The 20013-nt window shown below is 40.2% G+C and overlaps 1 protein-coding gene across 1 annotated transcript in view; it reads left to right on the top strand.

Annotated features, from left to right (window-relative positions):
- The window catches only part of LOC142660246 (uncharacterized), a 54630-nt gene extending 34873 nt beyond the window's left edge, over positions 1-19757 (top strand). The window contains exon 2 of the mRNA XM_075836828.1: positions 15909-19757. Coding sequence (XP_075692943.1) covers positions 15919-19548 — 3630 coding nt within the window. The 5' untranslated portion in view covers positions 15909-15918 and the 3' untranslated portion in view covers positions 19549-19757. The remainder of the gene's footprint in view (positions 1-15908) is intronic.
- The last annotated feature ends 256 nt before the right edge of the window (positions 19758-20013 follow it).

The raw sequence follows: 20013 nt of genomic DNA, 5'->3' as shown, positions 1-20013 counted from the left end.
ATCCTCAAACAGGAATTGAGAGTGCCTATGAAAGCCAATACTTACACCCCTAGATGCCGAGGAGGGACTGGCAGCATGATTCCATTTATTATAAAGACTATGTTGTAAATTCGGAATATGACCAGAACGAAAGTGAGTTTCTTGTGATAATACAATTTCGGACTTCGTTCTAGACAATAGGGAGAAGATGCGACTACGTTTAGGCGGAGAGTTGCATCCCTTTACATTAAATGTACAAATGTTTAGAGTTACCTCAGCCATATTTAAGATAGCGTGAATACCTTGGAAGAACATATAATATGAGTACCACCGAGTGGAAATGCAAACAGAAACTATAACAAAACTGTAGACTGTATAGGAAAATTGCATAATTGGACAGCATAGAGAAAACTCACTGTAGAGGAGAGACTCCTATGTAGAAACGCAAACCTGTAGGGAAGGAAGACAATGAGAGGGAGGGCGAGGGGAGAAGAAAGGAGAATGGAAGAGCAGAGAAAATGGTAGCCCTGATCGTAGGAGCTACCAGAAAACATGTAAGCATAGAACAGCATTTGTTACCAGCCAACGTTCCTTTTTTTTTTTTAAACCGATCTCCAATATAACAAGAGATTATAAGAAAAAAGGATATGGATGTAGATATGTATAGAAAGAGTCCTAAGTGGTGGAAGATCTAGAGAGATGTTTCTTGGATATTGGTGACTTCATCTTAGCGACCGACCGTGGACCAGGCATCAGGAGGTGGTAAGTTGGGTAGATCATCCGATTCATCCAGCGGCATCCAGAAAGGAATTTCCATAGAAGCGATATGAAGTTCACCCCATACATAGCGAAGATCCTCTGGTTGTCTGATCATCAGCTTCTTGCCCCCATGAGTAATGGCCAGTCCGAAAGGATACAGCCAGCATTATGGGATTTTGGAGTCTCTAAGTTTATCAGTGAGTGGTTTGAAAACTCTGCGTTTCTGTAGGGTTGAAGGGGCAAGATCCTGAAACATCTGAATTGCCGAACACTCAAAGGAAAGTTCTCCCCTGTCTCTCGCAGTGGAAAGGATAAGCGAAGTATCCACATAACTCAAGAGTTTGCATATGACTTCCCTGGGTGGGTCAGACTGTGCCGGCTTAGGTTTCAAAGCTCTATGCACTCTTTCTATGACAATGGTGACTACTCTATCCCGACCTAAGATAAGTTCAAATAAATGAGAGACAGTCGTTTGCAAACCATCCGGTAAATAGGATTGAGGCAGACCTCTGATCCTTTAAGTTATTTCTTCTGCTCCTGTTCTCCTGATCCTCCAGGAGTAACAAAGTCTGATTAACCTCTTCCCGCGCTACGCTGCAACAGTACGTCCTGGAGAGGGTTTGCTTCCCGCACCAGGACGTACAGTTGCGGAGCGGTTCCCGGCGCACACTGTCTTAACGGACAGTGTCCGGGAACCGGGAGGTCAGCTGTCCCCGACAGCTGACACTCCAGTCTTGCCGGTCAGCGGACCATCGCTGCTGATTTCGGCAATTAACCCCATAAATGCGGCGACCGATTGCGATCGCCGCATTTAAGGGGTTTGAAGCACATCGGCAGCCCCCACAAAGTGATTGTGGGGGCTGCCGATGCTTGTTGTGGCAATCGGAGGCCAGACAATGGCCTCCGGGTTGCCATGTACGGAAGCCTCGGAGGAGCAGCCGCCGGCCGGTCCTCCTAGGCTTCCTGTCAGTGTGACTGTCACGTCACAATGACAGTTGGAATGCATTACACTACGTAGGTAGTGTAATGTACTCAAGCTGCAAGTCTAAATGTCCCCTAGTGGGACAAGTAAAAAAAAAAGGTAATAAAAATGTTTTCAAAAAAGTGTAAAAATGCATTTTTTCCTATAATAAGACTTTCATTATAGGAAAAAATGAACACGTTAAAAAATAAATAAAAAAAAGTACACATCTGGTATCACCACGTTCGTAACGACCACCACTATAAATCTATAATGTTATTTTTGATGGACCTTGGTTGAACATGATGGACATGTCTTTTTTTCAACTGTACTAACTATGTAACTATTTTTCCCGCACGATGAACACCCCAAAAAAACGATCAAAAAATTGCGATTCTGGTGTCGTTTTTTATTAACACCCCTCCCAAAATAGAGAATAAAAAGCGATCAAAAAAGTCGCATCTACCCGAAAATAGTACCGATAAAAACTACAACCCGTCCCGCAAAAAACAATCCCTTACACAGCTTTTTTGACTAAAAAATAAAAATGTTATGGCTCTCAGAATATGGTGACACAGAAAATACATTATTTTATAAAAAAGTGATTTTATTGTGCAAACTCTGCAAAACATAAAGAAACTTATATACATATGGTATCGCCATAATCGTGCACACCCGCAGAATAAAGTAAAATTGTCATTTATAGCACACTGTGAACGCCGCAAGAAAATAAACGAAAAAACTTGGTCAGAATTGCTTGTTTTTGGTCATACGGCTTGCAAAAAAAATTGAATAAAAAGTGATCAAAAAAATTGCATGTACCCCAAAATGGTGCCAATGAAAACCTACAGATTGTCCCGCAACAAATAAGCCCTCAGACCGCTCAGGTGGTGAAAACATAAAAAAGTTCTGGCTCTTAGAATATGACGATGCCAAAATCGGATAAGATTGGCCACCATTTATCAGTGCGGCACCGGCCACATATCTATGAATTATTATTTATTTGCCCCATTATTATACCCTCTTTTATAATGCCCTGATGTTCTCCGCACAGCTTACATATGCCCCCACATTATAAACTTAAACACCAGTAAAACCCCATATAGAACTATTACCAAGAAAAATCTGCGCTCCAAAAGCAAAATGGCACTCTCTCCATTCTGACCCCTGCAGCGTACCCAAAGAGCAGTTTGCGCCCACATATATGGCATCGCCATACCCGGGAGAATCCGCCTAACATTTTATGAGGTATTTGTCTTCAGTGGCACAAACTGGGCACAACATATTATGCACTAAAATGGCATATCAGTGGAAAATTGCAATATTCACTTTGAACCATCCGCTGTGCATTAACCGCTTTGCGCACTATGACTTAATAGCACATCATGGTGCGGGGGTTGATGTATGGAGCGGGCTCACGTGCTGAGCCCGCTCCATACGCTGCGGGTGCCAGCTGTGTATTACAGCTGACACCCGGGATTAACTGACAGGAACAGCGATCGCGCTGTTACAGAAGCCTGTAAAAATAACAATATACTGCAATACATTAGTATTGCAGTATATTGTACCAGCAATCCAATGATCGCTGGTTCAAGTCCCCTAAGGGGACAAATAAAATGTGTTGAAGAATTAAAGTTTTTAGTAGTAAGAAGAAAAAAAAAATGTAAAGTTAAAAAAAACAAAACCTTTTCCCATATTTCTTCTAAAGTAATGTAAAAAAATGAACAAAAAATTTGTATCGCTACGTCCGTAAAAGGCCGTACTATTGCAATATACCATTATTTAGCTCGCACGATGCTCCCCGTAAAAAACGTAAAGAATTTAAACCGCCAAAATCGCAGTTTTTTTTTTTTGTCACCTTAGCTCTAAAAAAAAATAATGTAATACAACTTTTTGATCACTTTTTAAGTACCAAAAAATGGTACCAATATAAACTACAGCTCGTCCCGCAAAAAATAAGACCTCCCACCGCAAAATCAACAGAAAAATAAAAAGTTACGGATCTCAGAATGTGGTGAAACAAAACAATTTTTATTTTAACAATTACATTTTTCTTTGTAAAAGTAGTATAATATAAAAAAAACTATATAAATTTGCTATCACCGTAATTGTATTGAGCCGCAGAATAAAGTAAAGTTTTTGTTTTTACCACACGGCGAAAGCTGTAATAACGAAATCCCCAAAAAATGGAATCAAATCTTTTTTCAATTTCAGCCCGCAAATAATTTTCCCAGTACATTTAATGGTACTTTAAATGGTATCAATAGTAACTATAACTCCTCCTGCAAGAAATAAGCCCTCACAACACTCTACTGACGGAAAAAGAAAAACGTTATGGCTCTTAGAAGGCGGAGAGTGAAAAACGAAAATAAGAAAGCAAAAAATGGATCAGTCCTGAAAGGGTTAATTCATTTCTAATGAAAAAAAACATGTGGTCACATTTCAGTACTCCGCAAAAATTGCTTTACAGAAATTGGTTGTTTTTTTTACTCTTTTATCCCTTGTGAAAATGAGAAAATTCAACATTTTTGTGGAAAAAATGGTTATATTCATTTTCGCGGCCTAATTCTAATAAATTCTGCAAAACACCTGTGGTGTCTAAATGCTCACTGTACCCCTGGAATAATTCCTTGAGGTGTGTTTCCAAAATGGGGTCACTTTTGGGGGGTTTCCACTGTCTTGGTCCCGCCAGGGCATTGCAAACGTGACATGGCACCAAAAAACAATCCAGCAAAATCCGTGCTCCAAAATCCAAATAGCGCTCCTTCTTTTCTGAGCTCTGCCATGGGTCCAATCAGCCATTTACGGCAATACCCCATATGTGGTAATAATAAGGAGAAAATACTTTACAAATGTTGTGGTTCTTTTTTCCCTTTATTCCTTGTAAAAATTAAAAATTTCTATGTTTTTTCAGAATAAAAGTAGATTTTCATTTTCACTGTCTAATTTCACCAAATTCTGCAAAAAACCATGTGTGGTCAAAATGCTAACTAAACCCCTACATTCCTTGAAAGGTCTAGTTTCCAAAATGGGGTCACTTTTGGGGTGTTTCCACTGTTTTGGTCCCTCCTGGGCGTTGCAAACGCGACATGGCACCGAAAACCATTCCAGCAAAATCTGTGCTCCAAAATCCAAATGGCGCACCTTCCCTTCTGGGCCCTGCTGTGGGTCCAATCAGCAGTTTATTACCACATATGGGGTATTGCCGTAATTGGGAGAAATTGCTTTACAAATGTTGGGGTGCTTTTTCTCCTTTATTCCTTGTAAATATTAAAAATTTCTATGTTTTTTCAGAGAAAAAGTAGATTTTAATTTTTACAGACTAATCCCAATATATTTAGCGAAAAACCTGTGTGGTCAAAGTGCTAACTATACCCTTAGATAAATTCCTTGAGAGGTGTAGTTTCCAAAATGGGGTAAATTTTGGGGTGTTTCCACTGTTTTGGCACCACAAGACCTCTTCCAACCTGACAAGATGCCTAAAATATATTCTAAAAAAACGAGGGCCAAAATCCACTAGGTTCTTCTTTTCTTCTGAGGCCGGTGCTTCAGTCCATTAGCGCACTAGGACCACATGTGGGATATTTCTAAAAACTGCAGAATCTGGGCAATAAAATATTGAGTTGCATTTCTCTGGTAAAACCTTCTGTTCCAAAAAATAATTTATTCTAAATTAATTTCGGCAAAAAAAATAAAAGTTGTAAATTTCACCTCTACATTGCTTTAATTCCTGTGAAACGCCTAAAGGGTTAAAACACTTTGTGAATGCTGATTCGAATACCTTGAGGGGTGCAGTCTTCAAAATGGGGTGATTTATGTGGATTTTCTAATATATATAAAGCCCTCAAAGCCACTTCAGAACTGAACTGGTCCCTGAGAAAATGGCCTTTTGAAATTTTCTCTAAAATTGCTGCTAAAGTTCTAAGCCTTGTAACGTCCTGGAAAAATAAAAGTACGTTCAAAAAACGATGCAAACATAAAGTAGACATATGGGGAATGTTAATTAGTAACTATTTTGTGTGGTATTACTATCTGATTTACAAGTAGATACGTTTAAATTTAGAAAAATGAGAATTTTTGCAAATTTTCTCAAAACATGTCAACATGTCATGTCAACCTAAAGTACAACATGTCACGAGAAAACAGTCTCAGAATCGCTTGGATAGGTAAAAGCGTTCCAAAGTTATTACCACATAAAGACCACATGCCAAAACAGGCTGGGTCCTGAAGGGGTTAATGTGTGCCTGTTGTGTGAGAACCTTGTCTTTCAACGCAGTGTTGAATAAAACCCGACCCCCCCCAACATGTCGCAGGTCAGATTTAATATCTGCCAATTCACTGGCTATAGGTACCAGAGCTGTGGTCAATGCCCTCTTCAGATATCTCCTCGAGATAGGGAGTAAATAGTCACTTGCCTGTGCATCTGAACCACTTTCAGCATCCGAGTCCTCAGAGTGCTGGGCAGCATCTTGTGATTCCGGCGCCATCTTGGGAGCTCGTGTCGGAGAATCCGGCAAGTTCTTCTGAAAAAACTGATCCACTTCATGCTGATTTCGAAAAGCCTTAGGAGCTGGAGTCCATTCCCGATTCTTCTCCTTGCCAGTCAACTTCCCCATAATCAATAACGGCCGGTATGGTCAGGGTTTCTGGTGCTCGACAGCGGGAGACTAAGGCTGGGTTCACACGACCATGTTATGTCCGTAATGGACGGAACGTATTTCGGCCGGAAGTCCCAGACCGAACACACTGCAGGGAGCAGGGCTCCTAGCATCATAGTTATGTACGACGCTAGGAGTCCCTGCCTCGCTGCCGGACAACTGTCCCGTACTGTAATCATGTTTTCAGTACGGGACAGTAGTTCCACGGAGAGGCAGGGACTCTACGTACGTACATAACTATGATGCTAGGAGCCCGGCTCCCTGCAGTGTGTTCGGTCCGGGACTTCCGGCCGAAATACGTTCAGTCCATTACGGACGTAAAATGGTCGTGTGAACCCAGCCTAAGGATCTCATGTCTGTCAGGCTCTGCCCTCCTACATATAATTTATTGATTAACTTTTTTTGGGGGGGGATAGAAAAAAACCTGAAATTTTGCCACTCTTTTTTTCGTCCTAAATCTGCCCCGTTTACTGCGTGGTATAAATAACACAATAACTTTGTTTAGCGGGTTGTTACGATTGCAACGATACCACATTTGTATAGATTTTGTATGTTTTACTACTTTTACACAGAAAAAACACTTTTTATTTCAAAATTGTTTTTGTGTCTCCATATTTGAAGAGCCATTAACTTTTTTTATTTTTCTGCCGATGCAGTTGTACAAAAGTTTTTTTTTTTTGCGGGATGACTTGTAGTTCTTATTGGTACCATTTTGGAGTAGATGAGACTTTTTGATCACTTTTTAGGATTCACAGAAAACGGCAGTTTTTCCATAGTTTTTTTTTTATTTATTTTTTACGGTGTTCACCGTGCAGGTTAAATATTGTAAACGCTTAATGGGGTCGTTACGGACACGGCGATACCAAATATGTGTAACATTTCTACTTTATTTCTGTAAAGGATCTGCCAGGCACAGCTTCTGTGTAAACGCCCATAGGTAATCAGTCTGCACCTGCTTCTATGTCTGTGAGACTGACTCCATCTTCCACCACTCAGGATGGCAGGCTTAGGAGTGGGAGAGCCTATCACAGCCTGGCCAAACGGAGCTAGCTCCCGCCCTCTGTTTATTTATACCTGCCTTTCCTGTTCCTCCTTGCTTGTGATTCTTCTCGTTTGGTTTCCTGGCCCTGCTGCAGCTTCTTGAACTATTTGACCCTGCTTCATATAGACCCTGGCTTACTGACTACTCTCCTGCTCTGCGTTTGGTACCTCGTACACTCCTGGTTTGACTCGGCTTGTTCACTACTCTCCTGCTCTGCGTTTGGTACCTCGTACACTCCTGGTTTGACTCGGCTCATTCACCACTCTTGTTGCTCGCGGTGTTGCCGTGGGCAACTGCCCCATTTCCCTTAGCTTCTGTGTACCCTTGCCTGTTTGTCTGTCGTGCACTTATTGAGCGTAGGGACCATCGCCCAGTTTTACCCCGTCGCCTAGGGCGGGTCGTTGCAAGTAGGCAGGGACTGAGTGGCGGGTAGATTAGGGCTCACTTGTCTGTTTCCTTACCCCCATCATTACAATTTAGTTTTTTTAATAATAAAGCATTTTGTGGGGGGAAAAATTGAATTTTTTATTTCTTTTCACATTTTTTTTTTTTATTAACTTTATTAAACTTTTTTTTTAACTTTTTTACTAGTCCTACTAGGGGACTTTAATATGCAATCCTCCGATCGCTTTTATAATACACTGCAATACTTTTGTATTGCAGTATATTACTGCCTGTCCGTTACTGCCTGTCCTGGCCTCGCAGGCATTTACTAAAGGCAGAACTGGGGGCCTTTTATTAGGCCCCCGGCTGCCATCGGAGATACAGACACTCGGCGATAACATCGCTGGGTATCGGAGGGAGAGAGACGGAGCTCCCTCCCTCTCTCCTAAGCAACTCCGATGGGGCGCTCGCTGTTGAGCGCCGCATCTGAGGGGTTAAACGGGTGAGATCGATACTGATATCAATCTCACCCGTTCAAGCAGGGATGCCCTCAGCTACCTCTGGTAGCTGAGAGCAGGGAGATTTAATGGCTTTATGCTCTATTTATTCTGATATACTTAATATCTCCTAATGCAAGAAATAGTAATGGGCTAGGTAATGTCCCTATGGAACAATCTCCCTTGTATAATGAAGAGGCAACTCTATAATAATTACAAATGCACACAAGAAACAGAGTGTAGAGCCAAGTATATATGAAAGAAATATTTTTTTTTATTACATATAAAAACGTACATGTTAAAAAGGTACATGAGTGGAGAGACTCTATATGATATATACACAGGTGAATAGGAAAACCAGGTGTATGATGTATTTAAAGTACTTGTATTAAGGACATATGAATAGGGCAGTGCGCTATCATGAATAGCATTAGTTGTTTAGAATATGGACTGTTAGGCCCCATGCACACGAATGTGTTTTTGCGGCCGCAATTCCCCCGAAAATCCACGGGAGAATTGCGGCCCCATTTTTTTCTATGGGGCCATGCACATGACCGTAATTTTTACGGTCCGTGCATGGCCCGGGAACCCGCACCGCAGAAAGAACGGGCATGTCCTATTACGGACATCTTCTGCGGTCCGGGCTCATTGAAAACAATGACGGCCGACCCGAAAATCATGGCCGTGCACACGGCTACGGTCGTGTGCATGAGGCCTTAATGTTAAGGACAGAAATGTCTAAAGAGTATTGGCCAAAGTACAAAATTCCTAACTTAGATAACTCAGATAGCATTACCCATAGTAAAAGTCCTGGTAGACTGGGTTCCTGTGTATAGAACCCCGACGCGCGTTTTGCGATATCCGCTTCCTCAAGGGGTATGATTGATATCTGTTTATTCTGATGCAGCGCCGTGAAAATGCGTATGCATCAGAATAAAGCCCATTAGTGGCCCATTAGTGGCCGCCGTGAAAATGCGTATTGGCAGTCACTAACAGGTAAAATCCCATTCTACCTGTGTTGTGGCTGAATCTTGTGATTTCCAACCATGAATTACGGAAAAAGTGTAGCTCGCTGAGCTATATTCTGTTTTCGTAAGTTCCATAGAACTGAATGGTAGTTACAGAAATAGCGTCGTTTCGCAATCTACGCTGTTTACATAATTCATGTTTGGAAATTGTGAAATTGTGAACTTGTGTACGGATCACTTGTGTGCTCACACAGGGGGGTGATCAGGGGGCACAGACTAGGCAGCACAGGATTTGGATGTAGTGTTTCTCTTATCACATATCAACTACAGTGACGGGAGAGAAAGGGACAGCGCATGTCCTGTGCTGTGTTTGTTTTTTACATTTATTGACATAGATCACTGTGATAGGTCTATCCCAGTGATCACGTCATCAGGGACCACTGAGATTGGTCCCTGACTGTTACTATTTGCCATAGCTGCCACAGGCAGCACTGGCAATTCACAGTCAGTGCATGCGTGCATTATTTTGCTTGATGGGGAGGCAAAGATATGGACCTAATTTTTACTATTTCTCTCACAGAATATAATCGGAGGGAGAGAGAACAGTAGCTGAGTACACATAGTTTAACCGCCTCCCAAAGGTGCTATCTTATGCTAAAGTGCCGCCGTGAAAAGGCAGTGCTTTGGCATAAGTACCCTTAACCCCTTAGTGACCACCAATACGCCTTTTCACGGCGGTCACTAAGGGGCCTTAGGCTAGGCCGTCGCCTTTTCACGGCAGCCCAGTCTAAGCCCTGCACGGGTGTCCCGTGCAGGCTGGAGCCGGGGCTCCGCTGTTTGATGACAGCCTGACTCCTGCTCCAACGACCGGGATCGAAGTTTACTTTGATCTCGGCTGTTTAACTCGTTAAATGCCATGGTCAATAGCGACCCTGACATTTAACTTGTTTACAGAGGGAGGGAGCTCCCTCTCTCACCCATCGGCAGCCCGCAAATGCGATCGGTGGCTTCCGACAAGGTGACATGGCAGCCGGGGGCCTGATAAAAGCCCCCAGGTCTGCCCTGGGCATATGCCTATTAGGATGTTCCGGAGGCACGTCCTAATAGATTGCCTGTCCGTTTTACACTGACAGGCAATAATGTTTTGGTATACAAAGTATACCAAAGCATTATAGCAGCGATCTAAAGATTGCATAGTAAAGTCCCCTAGTGGCACTTTTAAAATAAGTAAGTAATGTGAAATAAAAATTATTAATAAAAATTACAGTAAAAAAAATAAATCAATTTTTTTCCCATAAAAAAGTGGTTTTATTTAGTAAAAGTGTAAAAAATAAAAGTACACATATATGGTATCGCCACGACCGTAATGATATTAAGTTAATATGTAATTTAAACTGCAAGGTGAACACCGTAAAAGAAAAATGCAAAAAAAAAATGGCGAAGTTGCTTTTTATTTTCCATTGCCCCCCAAAAAAGTCAGAATAAAAGTTCATAAGTCCTATGTACCCCAAAACAGTACCAATCAAAACTACGTCTCATCCCGCAAAAAAGAAGCCCAAAAAAATCGCTGCATTGATGGAAAAATAGAAAAATTCACTGGTATGGCAGATACATCGACGACCTCCTATTCATATGGGAGGGCGATGTTTCTGCCATACCAGACTTTCTGGCTTACATCAATGATAACAATTTAAATCTCAGATTTACTCATAATTCAAATGACACGACCATTGACTTTTTGGATATCAGGCTCAGTTCTGAGATTGGATCTAAGATTTGTACTGAAATTTATTACAAACCTATATCAGGCAACACCTTATTGCACGCCACTAGCTGCCACCCAAAGCACACGATCTCGGCAATACCAGTGGGCGAATTGACAAGAGCTAAGCGGAATTGCAGTACAGAGACACGTTATACCAGAGAAGAGGCCAACATATGTCGCAGGTTAATGGCACGGGGGTACAGAAATTGGACACTTGAGAGAGTCAAAACTATAGTTAACACCAAAGACAGAGATTCTCTCCTGTCTGTCGAACATAATATAGACACCATCAGGTCCAATAAAGTTGATCCTAATATACCCACGTTGGTACTCCATTATAGTAACCAATTTAATCAGATTAAGAACATGGTCCTTAAATATATTCCATTGTTATATGAGGATACAAAGCTAGAAGAAGTGTTGGGAAATGGATGTAGAGTCGTGTCACGGAGAGCTCCCACTCTCGGGAATATGCTGGCCCCTTCACTTTTAACAACAAATTTCCCCAAACCCACATGGTTAACCCATAAAGGTTACTTTAAGTGCGGAACACAACCATGCAAAGCATGCAATTTTTCAAAAATCACAAAACAATTCACAAACTCCACAGGAAACATCAACTTCCCAATTAAATCGTATATCAATTGCAACAGCAACAATGTAGTTTACGTTGTTGAATGTACAAGTTGCAACTTAAAGTATGTGGGATGTACAATAAGAAAGTTTAAACTTCGAGTTTTGGAGCATCTGAGTTCAACGTAGCCCGACATTTCATTTCTTGTCACAATCGAAGTATAAACTCGTTCTGCTCTTATGCAATAGAGAAAGTCAGGGGAACTACCAGAGGGGGTAATATCAGACACCTTCTCTTGACGAGAGAGGCCTTCTGGATATATAACCTAGAAACACGTGTTCCGCTTGGTCTCAACCTTAAAAAGGAGCTTATGTTTCATTATTGAACACATTAGTGAATGATCAGTCTTTTAGCCTATATAGTTAACATCGTTCCTACCGAGTATGAACGGGCCACCACTAATAAACTTCAAAATTTTCCTCACATACAACACTAATTTTCATGAGTTGTGACACATTCAGCACAATACATTATGGACAGCACCAAAAAGAACATGGGGCATTTCATTCAACACTCTGCGCGTATTCTATATTTTCCTGAACCAAGGAGAATATCGCCGGTTTATAGTGATATACAAGCTGAGGGTACATAATCTACAATTACAGTCCCGAAACATCTTGTGGGACTACTAGTATCTGCTATGGTACCATATATTTCGAGTCTGTAATTTTATGAACGGTTCGCCACTAATAACTTTAGAATCTTTCTCACAAACAATACTGATTTTCATGAGTTGTGACACATTCAGCACTATACATCATGGACAGCACCAAAAAGAACGTGGGGCATTTCTTTTAACACTCTGTACGTATGTTATATTTTCCTGAATTAAGGAGAATATTGCTGGCTTATAGTGATATACAAGCTGAGGGTACATAATCTACAATTATAGTCCCGAAACATCAGGACTACTAGCACCTGCTGTGGCACTATATATTCCGAGTTTGCAGTTTCTAGTTTCAATCTCGAATGGCTTTAGACACATATTAACCTCATATTTCATCTATTTTATATTTTCTCAATGGCCAACGTCTGATATATATTTAGACAGCGCAAGCATTTTACATTTACCTTCCGATGCGACATGTGTGTTTCCCTTTTCCTCTCTTGGAGGTGCAGATATTTGGGGTGTCCTTTTCGTGGTGCCGCCTCGCTGTTGGTTGTGTTCGTTCCCTGTGTTCCGTCAACGGTGGATCGAATGGGAGAAATGAATTCCAGTAAAGACACATGTCTGAAAAAATATATATTTTTATTTAAATAATATAATAAAAAACATGCCTAGAGCAAATGCCTACGACACACAACAGGCCTTACCGACCAACTGAATTGTATGATGTGTTTCTTTAACCAACATACTACAAATCAAATGCAAAAGTATTGCAAATTCAAATAATAAATCGCAGAAACACATACACCACCATTCAGACCTGATTGACCACTCTCTCATTAAGTACACGTAGCATAAATTCGATCTGCAGGGTTTTTTGTGCCAAACTTAAGCACTCTTGAAGTATATAAAGTACTAAATTCCTATATATATTTAGGCAACATAAGGATCCTCTGCTCATATATATGTATACATATAACTTTTTATGTTGGGAATAATTTTTATTTTTATTTTTCTTCCCTGAACATGTTTTTTAGTCCAACATTTGATTTGTTCGTACGCTAATGTTATATACATAAAGTATTAATTATGCTTGGTTCAACATGCAACAATCACAACCAAGTCAGTTTAACTTTTTGCAATCCATTGTTTGTTTTCGATTTTATGTTTCCTAGTTTAACGTTTGTGATGTATTTTTAACCTATGGTGAGGCTCACACTGCTTTGCCTGTCTTTAGAATTATATTAACCAAGATACCGTACACAATAATTTATATCCTGGGCACATATCTTATCAGATATTTTGTCTTCTTTAGGGAATGGACATGCCCGACAATGTATCTATTCAATATTCTCTTGGTTACGCATACTAATGCCGTTTCCAATTGCAGGTTTACCCCACCTGCAATGATGGTCAGCATTTAGTGTTATCCAATCACTCAAATTTTCTTTAATCACCACCTACATATATCAAGCAGGCAGAGCAGGAAGGGCTCTCACATTTCTTTGCCATGATTAAGAGCACGGCACATGCTCGAAACGCGTAGGCCAGGGTAATCACCCAGAACTACCATACATCTTGGGACTGCGTCTCCCGTCATTTTTAACCTTATTTCCCCAATAAAGGTGGGAACACTTCTTCCTTTTTAAATCAAAGTACGACTCAGCGCTGGATCATAAAAATCCTATACATATGTGATATCGTTGTAATTGTACCGACCCATAGAATAAAGATAACGTGTTATTTACGCCGCACAGTGAACGGCGTCAATTTAAAACGCATAGAACAATGGTGGAATTTCAGGGTGTTTTTCTATTCCCCCAAAAAAAGTTAATCAAAAAATATGTACCCCAAAATAATGCCATTAAAAAGTACAATTAATCCTGCAAAAAACAAGTACTCATACAGGTATGTCGACGGAAAAATAAAAAAGTTTTTTCTCTTTTAATGTGACTATAGAAAAACGAAAAAAATAAAATAAAATTGCTTGGTCATTAGGGCCTAAAATAGGCTGGTCACTAAGGGGTTAAAGACTATGTAAACCTGTAAAGTTTTTGTTTTTCTCTATAAATCAATGTTTACATTTTGAGATACAGCTTCTATGTATCATGGATACAAAGAAGCAGTGTCTTGCTGTCACAGCCGAATCCGTCAAGTCAGCGGGACGAACTGCTTCGGTAAGCGTTGGTTCATGAACATAGATGTAATCGATAATAGCAGTACCAGTGCTCACCGAAGTCCTGCTGACCTGACTGATTTGGCTGTGACAGCAAGATACATTGATTTATTTTAAAAAAAATGCCTTCAAAAAGGTTTACATAGCCTTTATTGGCCACCGTGAAAACATTTATGGGGCGGTCATTAAGGGGTTAATAAATATATTAAAGAGAATAGTTCATTATACTGGCCCCTGTGGTACCCCACTAGTAATGGTGACACCATCTGAGTTTGCAGTGTTAACCACTAGGGCTGGGTATCGGAAGTTATGCAGTGGTCGGTGCCGGAAGCAGATGGCTCCAGTCTCTGTATAGCGACTGTGCTCCAGTACTGTAGCTGTGCTCCTAGTCAAGTGATTAGGAGCAGAGCTACAGTAACCCAGCACAGCCATTATACAGTGACTGGAGCCATCTGCTTCCGGTACCGACCACTGCATAACTTTCAGCTGCCTCCGGGCACTGGAACAGCTGATCGGTGCGGGGTCCAGGTGTCGAATTCCCGGCAATCAGTATGAGAAGCCGCTCCCTGTCTGGACAACCCCTTTTAATTTGGTTACTGATTGCCCACTTTACATCGTTATTTAGCCACATTGGTTTTCTCCTATTTCTAACCCTTTTATTTCCATAAGGTATGTACCTCTCACAACCTTTTTTTAAAAGATTATTTGTATTTTTTTAATTGAATCAATGTTTTTTGTGATTTTAAACATTTTGTGAATTGACTTGCATATAAATCTTTTCTTTTAGTTTTTCCGATACAGCTTCTATGTATAGGGGACACATAGAAGCTGTATCGTTCGCTATCAGCCGATTCCATCAGTAAGTGAACTGACGGTTTGACAGAGCAGGTCCTGTGTGTCTCTAACACACAGGATCACCATAATATCGAACACATCTAAGTTCATCAACTTATCTGCCCACTTCCTGCTAATTGACAGATGATGACTCACTATAACTTTGCATACGGAGACATCCGTCAATTATTGGAGCTAGCGACAGCTCATGAATATGCCAGACTTATCTCTGATGGCACTGCCCAGGCTCTGCAGGTAAGTTCTCATAAATTGCTTCATTTAAGCAAATGAGTGACAGACCACTGAAATCCGCCAGCCTGTCACTAAATTATGCTGCCCTCAAGGTTCCTTTTGTTCATTCATTTTGGCTTTTTAATGGTATAATAATAAAACTTACATTTTATAACTATACACTCAACATTACACAAAAAAAACTAAGTATTGTAGTGTGGGAAAAGTGCATTGTTTGCCTCAGTGGCAATTTGTAAATAACAGTATTGTGTACATTTTTGCCTGCCCCTTACTGGGGTCTTAAGGTTGTGTTTGCATGCACTATGACCTGTGCAGAGTTTGTGACATTAACCCCTCCACTTCCTTAGACCACCAGGTGTATGAAATACAAATATTTTTTTTATTTTATTTAGGCAACTCATCATGCCATCCTGTGTTGTGCGTGGTTGTGGTCGCAAGAAGAACCTTGATCCTACTATAATTCGACATTGTTTTCCAAAAGAACCTGAAAGAATCAAGCTTTGGCTGCAACAGACAGGGCAATATGGCACAGACATTGACGAAATGGTTCAGAAAGTATATCTAGGAAAATTATATGACATATATAGAATGTGTTCCTTACACTTCACAAATGACAGTTACCGCTATGATGGTTATCGAAGGATTTTAAACAAAAATGCAATTCCAACTATTTTTAATACAATAACCCCAACAGCAGTTGAATCAAAATATTTTCCGTCAGTGTCTTTAGTATCTACAAATATTCCATCAGTGTCATATTTTCAGTCAGGACCATCAGGCACTTCTAGTGAGCAACACATCCCTTCTGCTCCACCTGCTGAAGGCCAGAAACCATCATGTTCTGGTACAGTACGTACATATCAGGTTGAGTTTTCAGCTGTTCATCCAGATGCATCCTCACAATCCACGATTCAGCAAATGACATTAGTTCCTGTTGTTCCTCAACGTGTTATTTTTCAAGCATGTGGAATTAGTCAAAAGTCTAACTCCCTTGTCAGTGACGGATCATCATCATCAGTAACTGTTCAACCAACTGCAACCACTGTGTGTGAGGCCACAAAAATACATTCTGCCTCATCTGGTGTAGGTCAGCAGTCATCTGTATCGAGAACTTCTACCTCGTCCATGTTGAGAGTACCGGTGTCGTCATCATTTTGCCTTCAACAGAGTACATCTGCAATTTCACAATTTACTGCACCGTCGTGTGGTAGTCAACTGAAACCACTGAAATCTGCTGCTAACTTGTTGCAAAGTACCTCAGCCCCTGTCATATTGCAGAAAAAACCTCCCTCTTCTGTTCTCACAAATTCCGTCTTGCCTTTGGATATCCAGCTCAGGCCAGCAGCTACATCTTCAAGTACCAAAACGTCATCTTCCACATCTTCCTGTCCAATAATATCCCTATCCCCAGCATCAAGCCCAGTAATCTCTACCTCTGGGTTTGACAGTTCTCCCTACAAAACTTTGACAGCTCCACCAATCAATATTCCTTTAACTGTCGTTCGTGAAACAAAGCCATTCTCCATGACTGTTCTTCCAGTTTCTGGAAATGTGTCATCTGTGACACAGACGCCACCACCAACATCTAATTTAGGACAGAAACCACCCTCCATGTCTGTTGTCCATATTCCAGTTAAAACACTTACTTCACAATCTACAATCCCTGCTTCTCTCCCACCATCAAAGAAAAGAAAACTGGAGGAAAATATTATTTTCATGAAACAAAATGCTACATCCCCTTCTGATCCAAGTGTTTTGCCTAGCCGCTGTATGAGCCAATCATCTGTTAATACAGGAAAACTTTTTTTTGTATCGAGCAGCACACCATTGGTTCAACCACCTTGTCTGATTCATAAACCTAAAATGGTTGACAAAGGCGTCAACACCGATTTCTTCACAAATAGAAGAAGTTGCTGTATTTCCACTGACCCAATGCATAGGAAAAGAAATGCACACACACAAACTAAAATATATAGAAAACACCGAAAAGTTATGTGCACTTTATTGGTTCCAAACAAACCAACTAATGACTCAGACTCAGAATCAACCGTTTCTATTGTCCACCCAGAAGATCTAGAAAGCAGTGATAGTGGAAATGAACCATGTGAAGTTTTGGAAAGTGTTGTTAAAGTTAAAATGTTAATGGATTCTGAAGTGGATGTAGATGTACCAACTTCTTCAGATAAAAAACAAGAAATTCACATTAAAAAAGAATATGAAACAAATGCAGGGCAAGAAAATAAAATACCTACAAACATTCTATCCTCAAGACCTTTTAAAAGTACTTTTATGGTACCAGATTTTGACACCAGTACACTGAGAATAGAACCCAATATCAAATTAGAAGAGGATCAAATTGCAATTTCTAGTTACTCACAAAATATCACTTACTTTGTATCCCAAAATCCCAAAATTGAAAGGATATCACCTATACCAAACGAACCGTTCTCTCCAGTTTGCAAGAACCCAATTTTGTGGCAAACATCTGCCATGCAGACTAATGATGAAATGGAGGACCCGTATGAATCCATGTTCTATAATAGTGAATTGACTGAGGATGAGGATGAATCATTCTTAGTTCCAAGTGATGTGGAAGATGAAGATGATGTGAAACATGTCTTTCAGGATTTAGATTCCCCAGTTGAGAATCTTGTTGAAGATGAAAAATTTATTGTTTTCGAATCTTGTCTCAAAAAACTGATAATGATGATACCGTGTATGTCCGAAACAAAATGTATGTCACCACTTACACAATACAGGAAGGAAACGATTGGATCATATTTGTCAATAGAAGTTCGTTGCAGGTCTGGTCATACCAGTTATCTCTGGGAAAGCCAGCCAAGACATGGATATCAACCATTGGGAAATGTTCTACTATCTGCAGCCGTGCTATTTAGCGGTTCAAGTTTTCTAAAATCCCAACATATGTTTAAATTGCTCAATTTAAAATCAATAGACAAATCTACCTATTATAAAAACCAGTCTATGTACCTGTTTCCGGCCATTAATCATCACTGGAGGGAGGAACAAAAAGCAGTCATACAAAGTGTCCAGGAAAAACCACTTTGCTTGGCAGGAGATCAACAATTGGACAATCCTGGACCTTCTGCCAAGTATTGTATATATTCTTTGATGGATGTGGCTAGCAAAAAAATGTGTTCATTTTCAGTGGAGCGGGTTACTCCTCAAGTGACATTGGCAGGCCTAGAAAAAATAGGATTTCAAAAGGCTATAGGTGAACTGCAAACTATGAATGCTGATGTGAAAATTATTGTTACTGACAGAAATGTTGCTATACAAGAAATTCTAAAGGAGAATTATCCTGGCATTGTACATCAGTTCGATCTATGGCATTTCTCTAAATCAATCGGCAATGAAGTTTTAATGGCAGCAAAGCATAAAGACTGTGAAATCTTATCCCAATGGGTGGAAGCAATCAGAAACCATATTTGGTGGTGCTCTTGCACATGTTCTAAAAATCCTGATTTGTTAATCCAAAAATGGAAATCGGTTATACAACATGTCACCAATGTTCATGAATGGGATGGTGATGGTGACTGCAAAGCATGTCATCATCCACCTCTCCCGGAAGACGTGCTGAACAATACAAACTGGTTAGAAAAAGATTCTGCCGCCTATAAAAAATTAAAACAAATTGTTGAAAATACCAGTCTATTAAAGAACTTAAAACAACTGTCCTTCCAATGTCACACAGGTGAATTAGAGATCTACCATAGCACTTGCCTTAAATATCGTCCAAAGACATTACATTTCTTCATGGACGCTATGGTAGCACGCACACAACTTGCAGCCCTGGACCATAACAGGAATGTCAATAAGGTTAAAGCAATGGTAAAATATGCTAATTCAAGTGGAGATGCATTCGACTCTATGGAACAAATATTGAAGTTTTCCAAAGGTCAAAAGGCGTGGGTCAACAAGACTCTGTATGAGCCGACTTGCCAGAATTTCCTTTTTGACATTATGAATGATGTCATCGCACTTGTCAAAGAGGAGAAAACATTTCAATGATCCTCCACTTATGAAAAAGGGTTTATAAACATAAGATCATTTTGAAACAATACATAACTTCTTTATCTTGGTGGTGATTTGATAGATCTTTAATGTGTATTGCCACTACCCCAAAAAAACTAAAGCATTATATAACTTGCACATTTGTTACACGGTTTACAAAGTTGTTAATATATCTTTTCCCACCAACATTTCCTATATAATTATTAGTGGCTTAAATTTTTGTTGTGCTATTTTTATAATAAATAGACAACAAAATTTGTATTCCCACTGTTTCCAGTGGATAGGTGGTAACTCCATTATTGTAAAAATAAAATATGTATACCACTTAATGCCACAAATCAAACGGTGTGTGTGTGTGTGTGTGTAGACTTTTCTATATTTCACTATAGACTTTAACCCCTGGCAGCATAGTTTTTAACTTTTAACACCTTCCCGACCGCCCACTGTCTTTTGACGTCAGGC

The sequence above is a fragment of the Rhinoderma darwinii genome, chromosome 9 (genome assembly GCF_050947455.1).
Source record: "Rhinoderma darwinii isolate aRhiDar2 chromosome 9, aRhiDar2.hap1, whole genome shotgun sequence".
NCBI classification, from domain to species: domain Eukaryota; kingdom Metazoa; phylum Chordata; class Amphibia; order Anura; family Rhinodermatidae; genus Rhinoderma; species Rhinoderma darwinii.
This window is presented reverse-complemented; position numbering and strand designations above follow the sequence as displayed.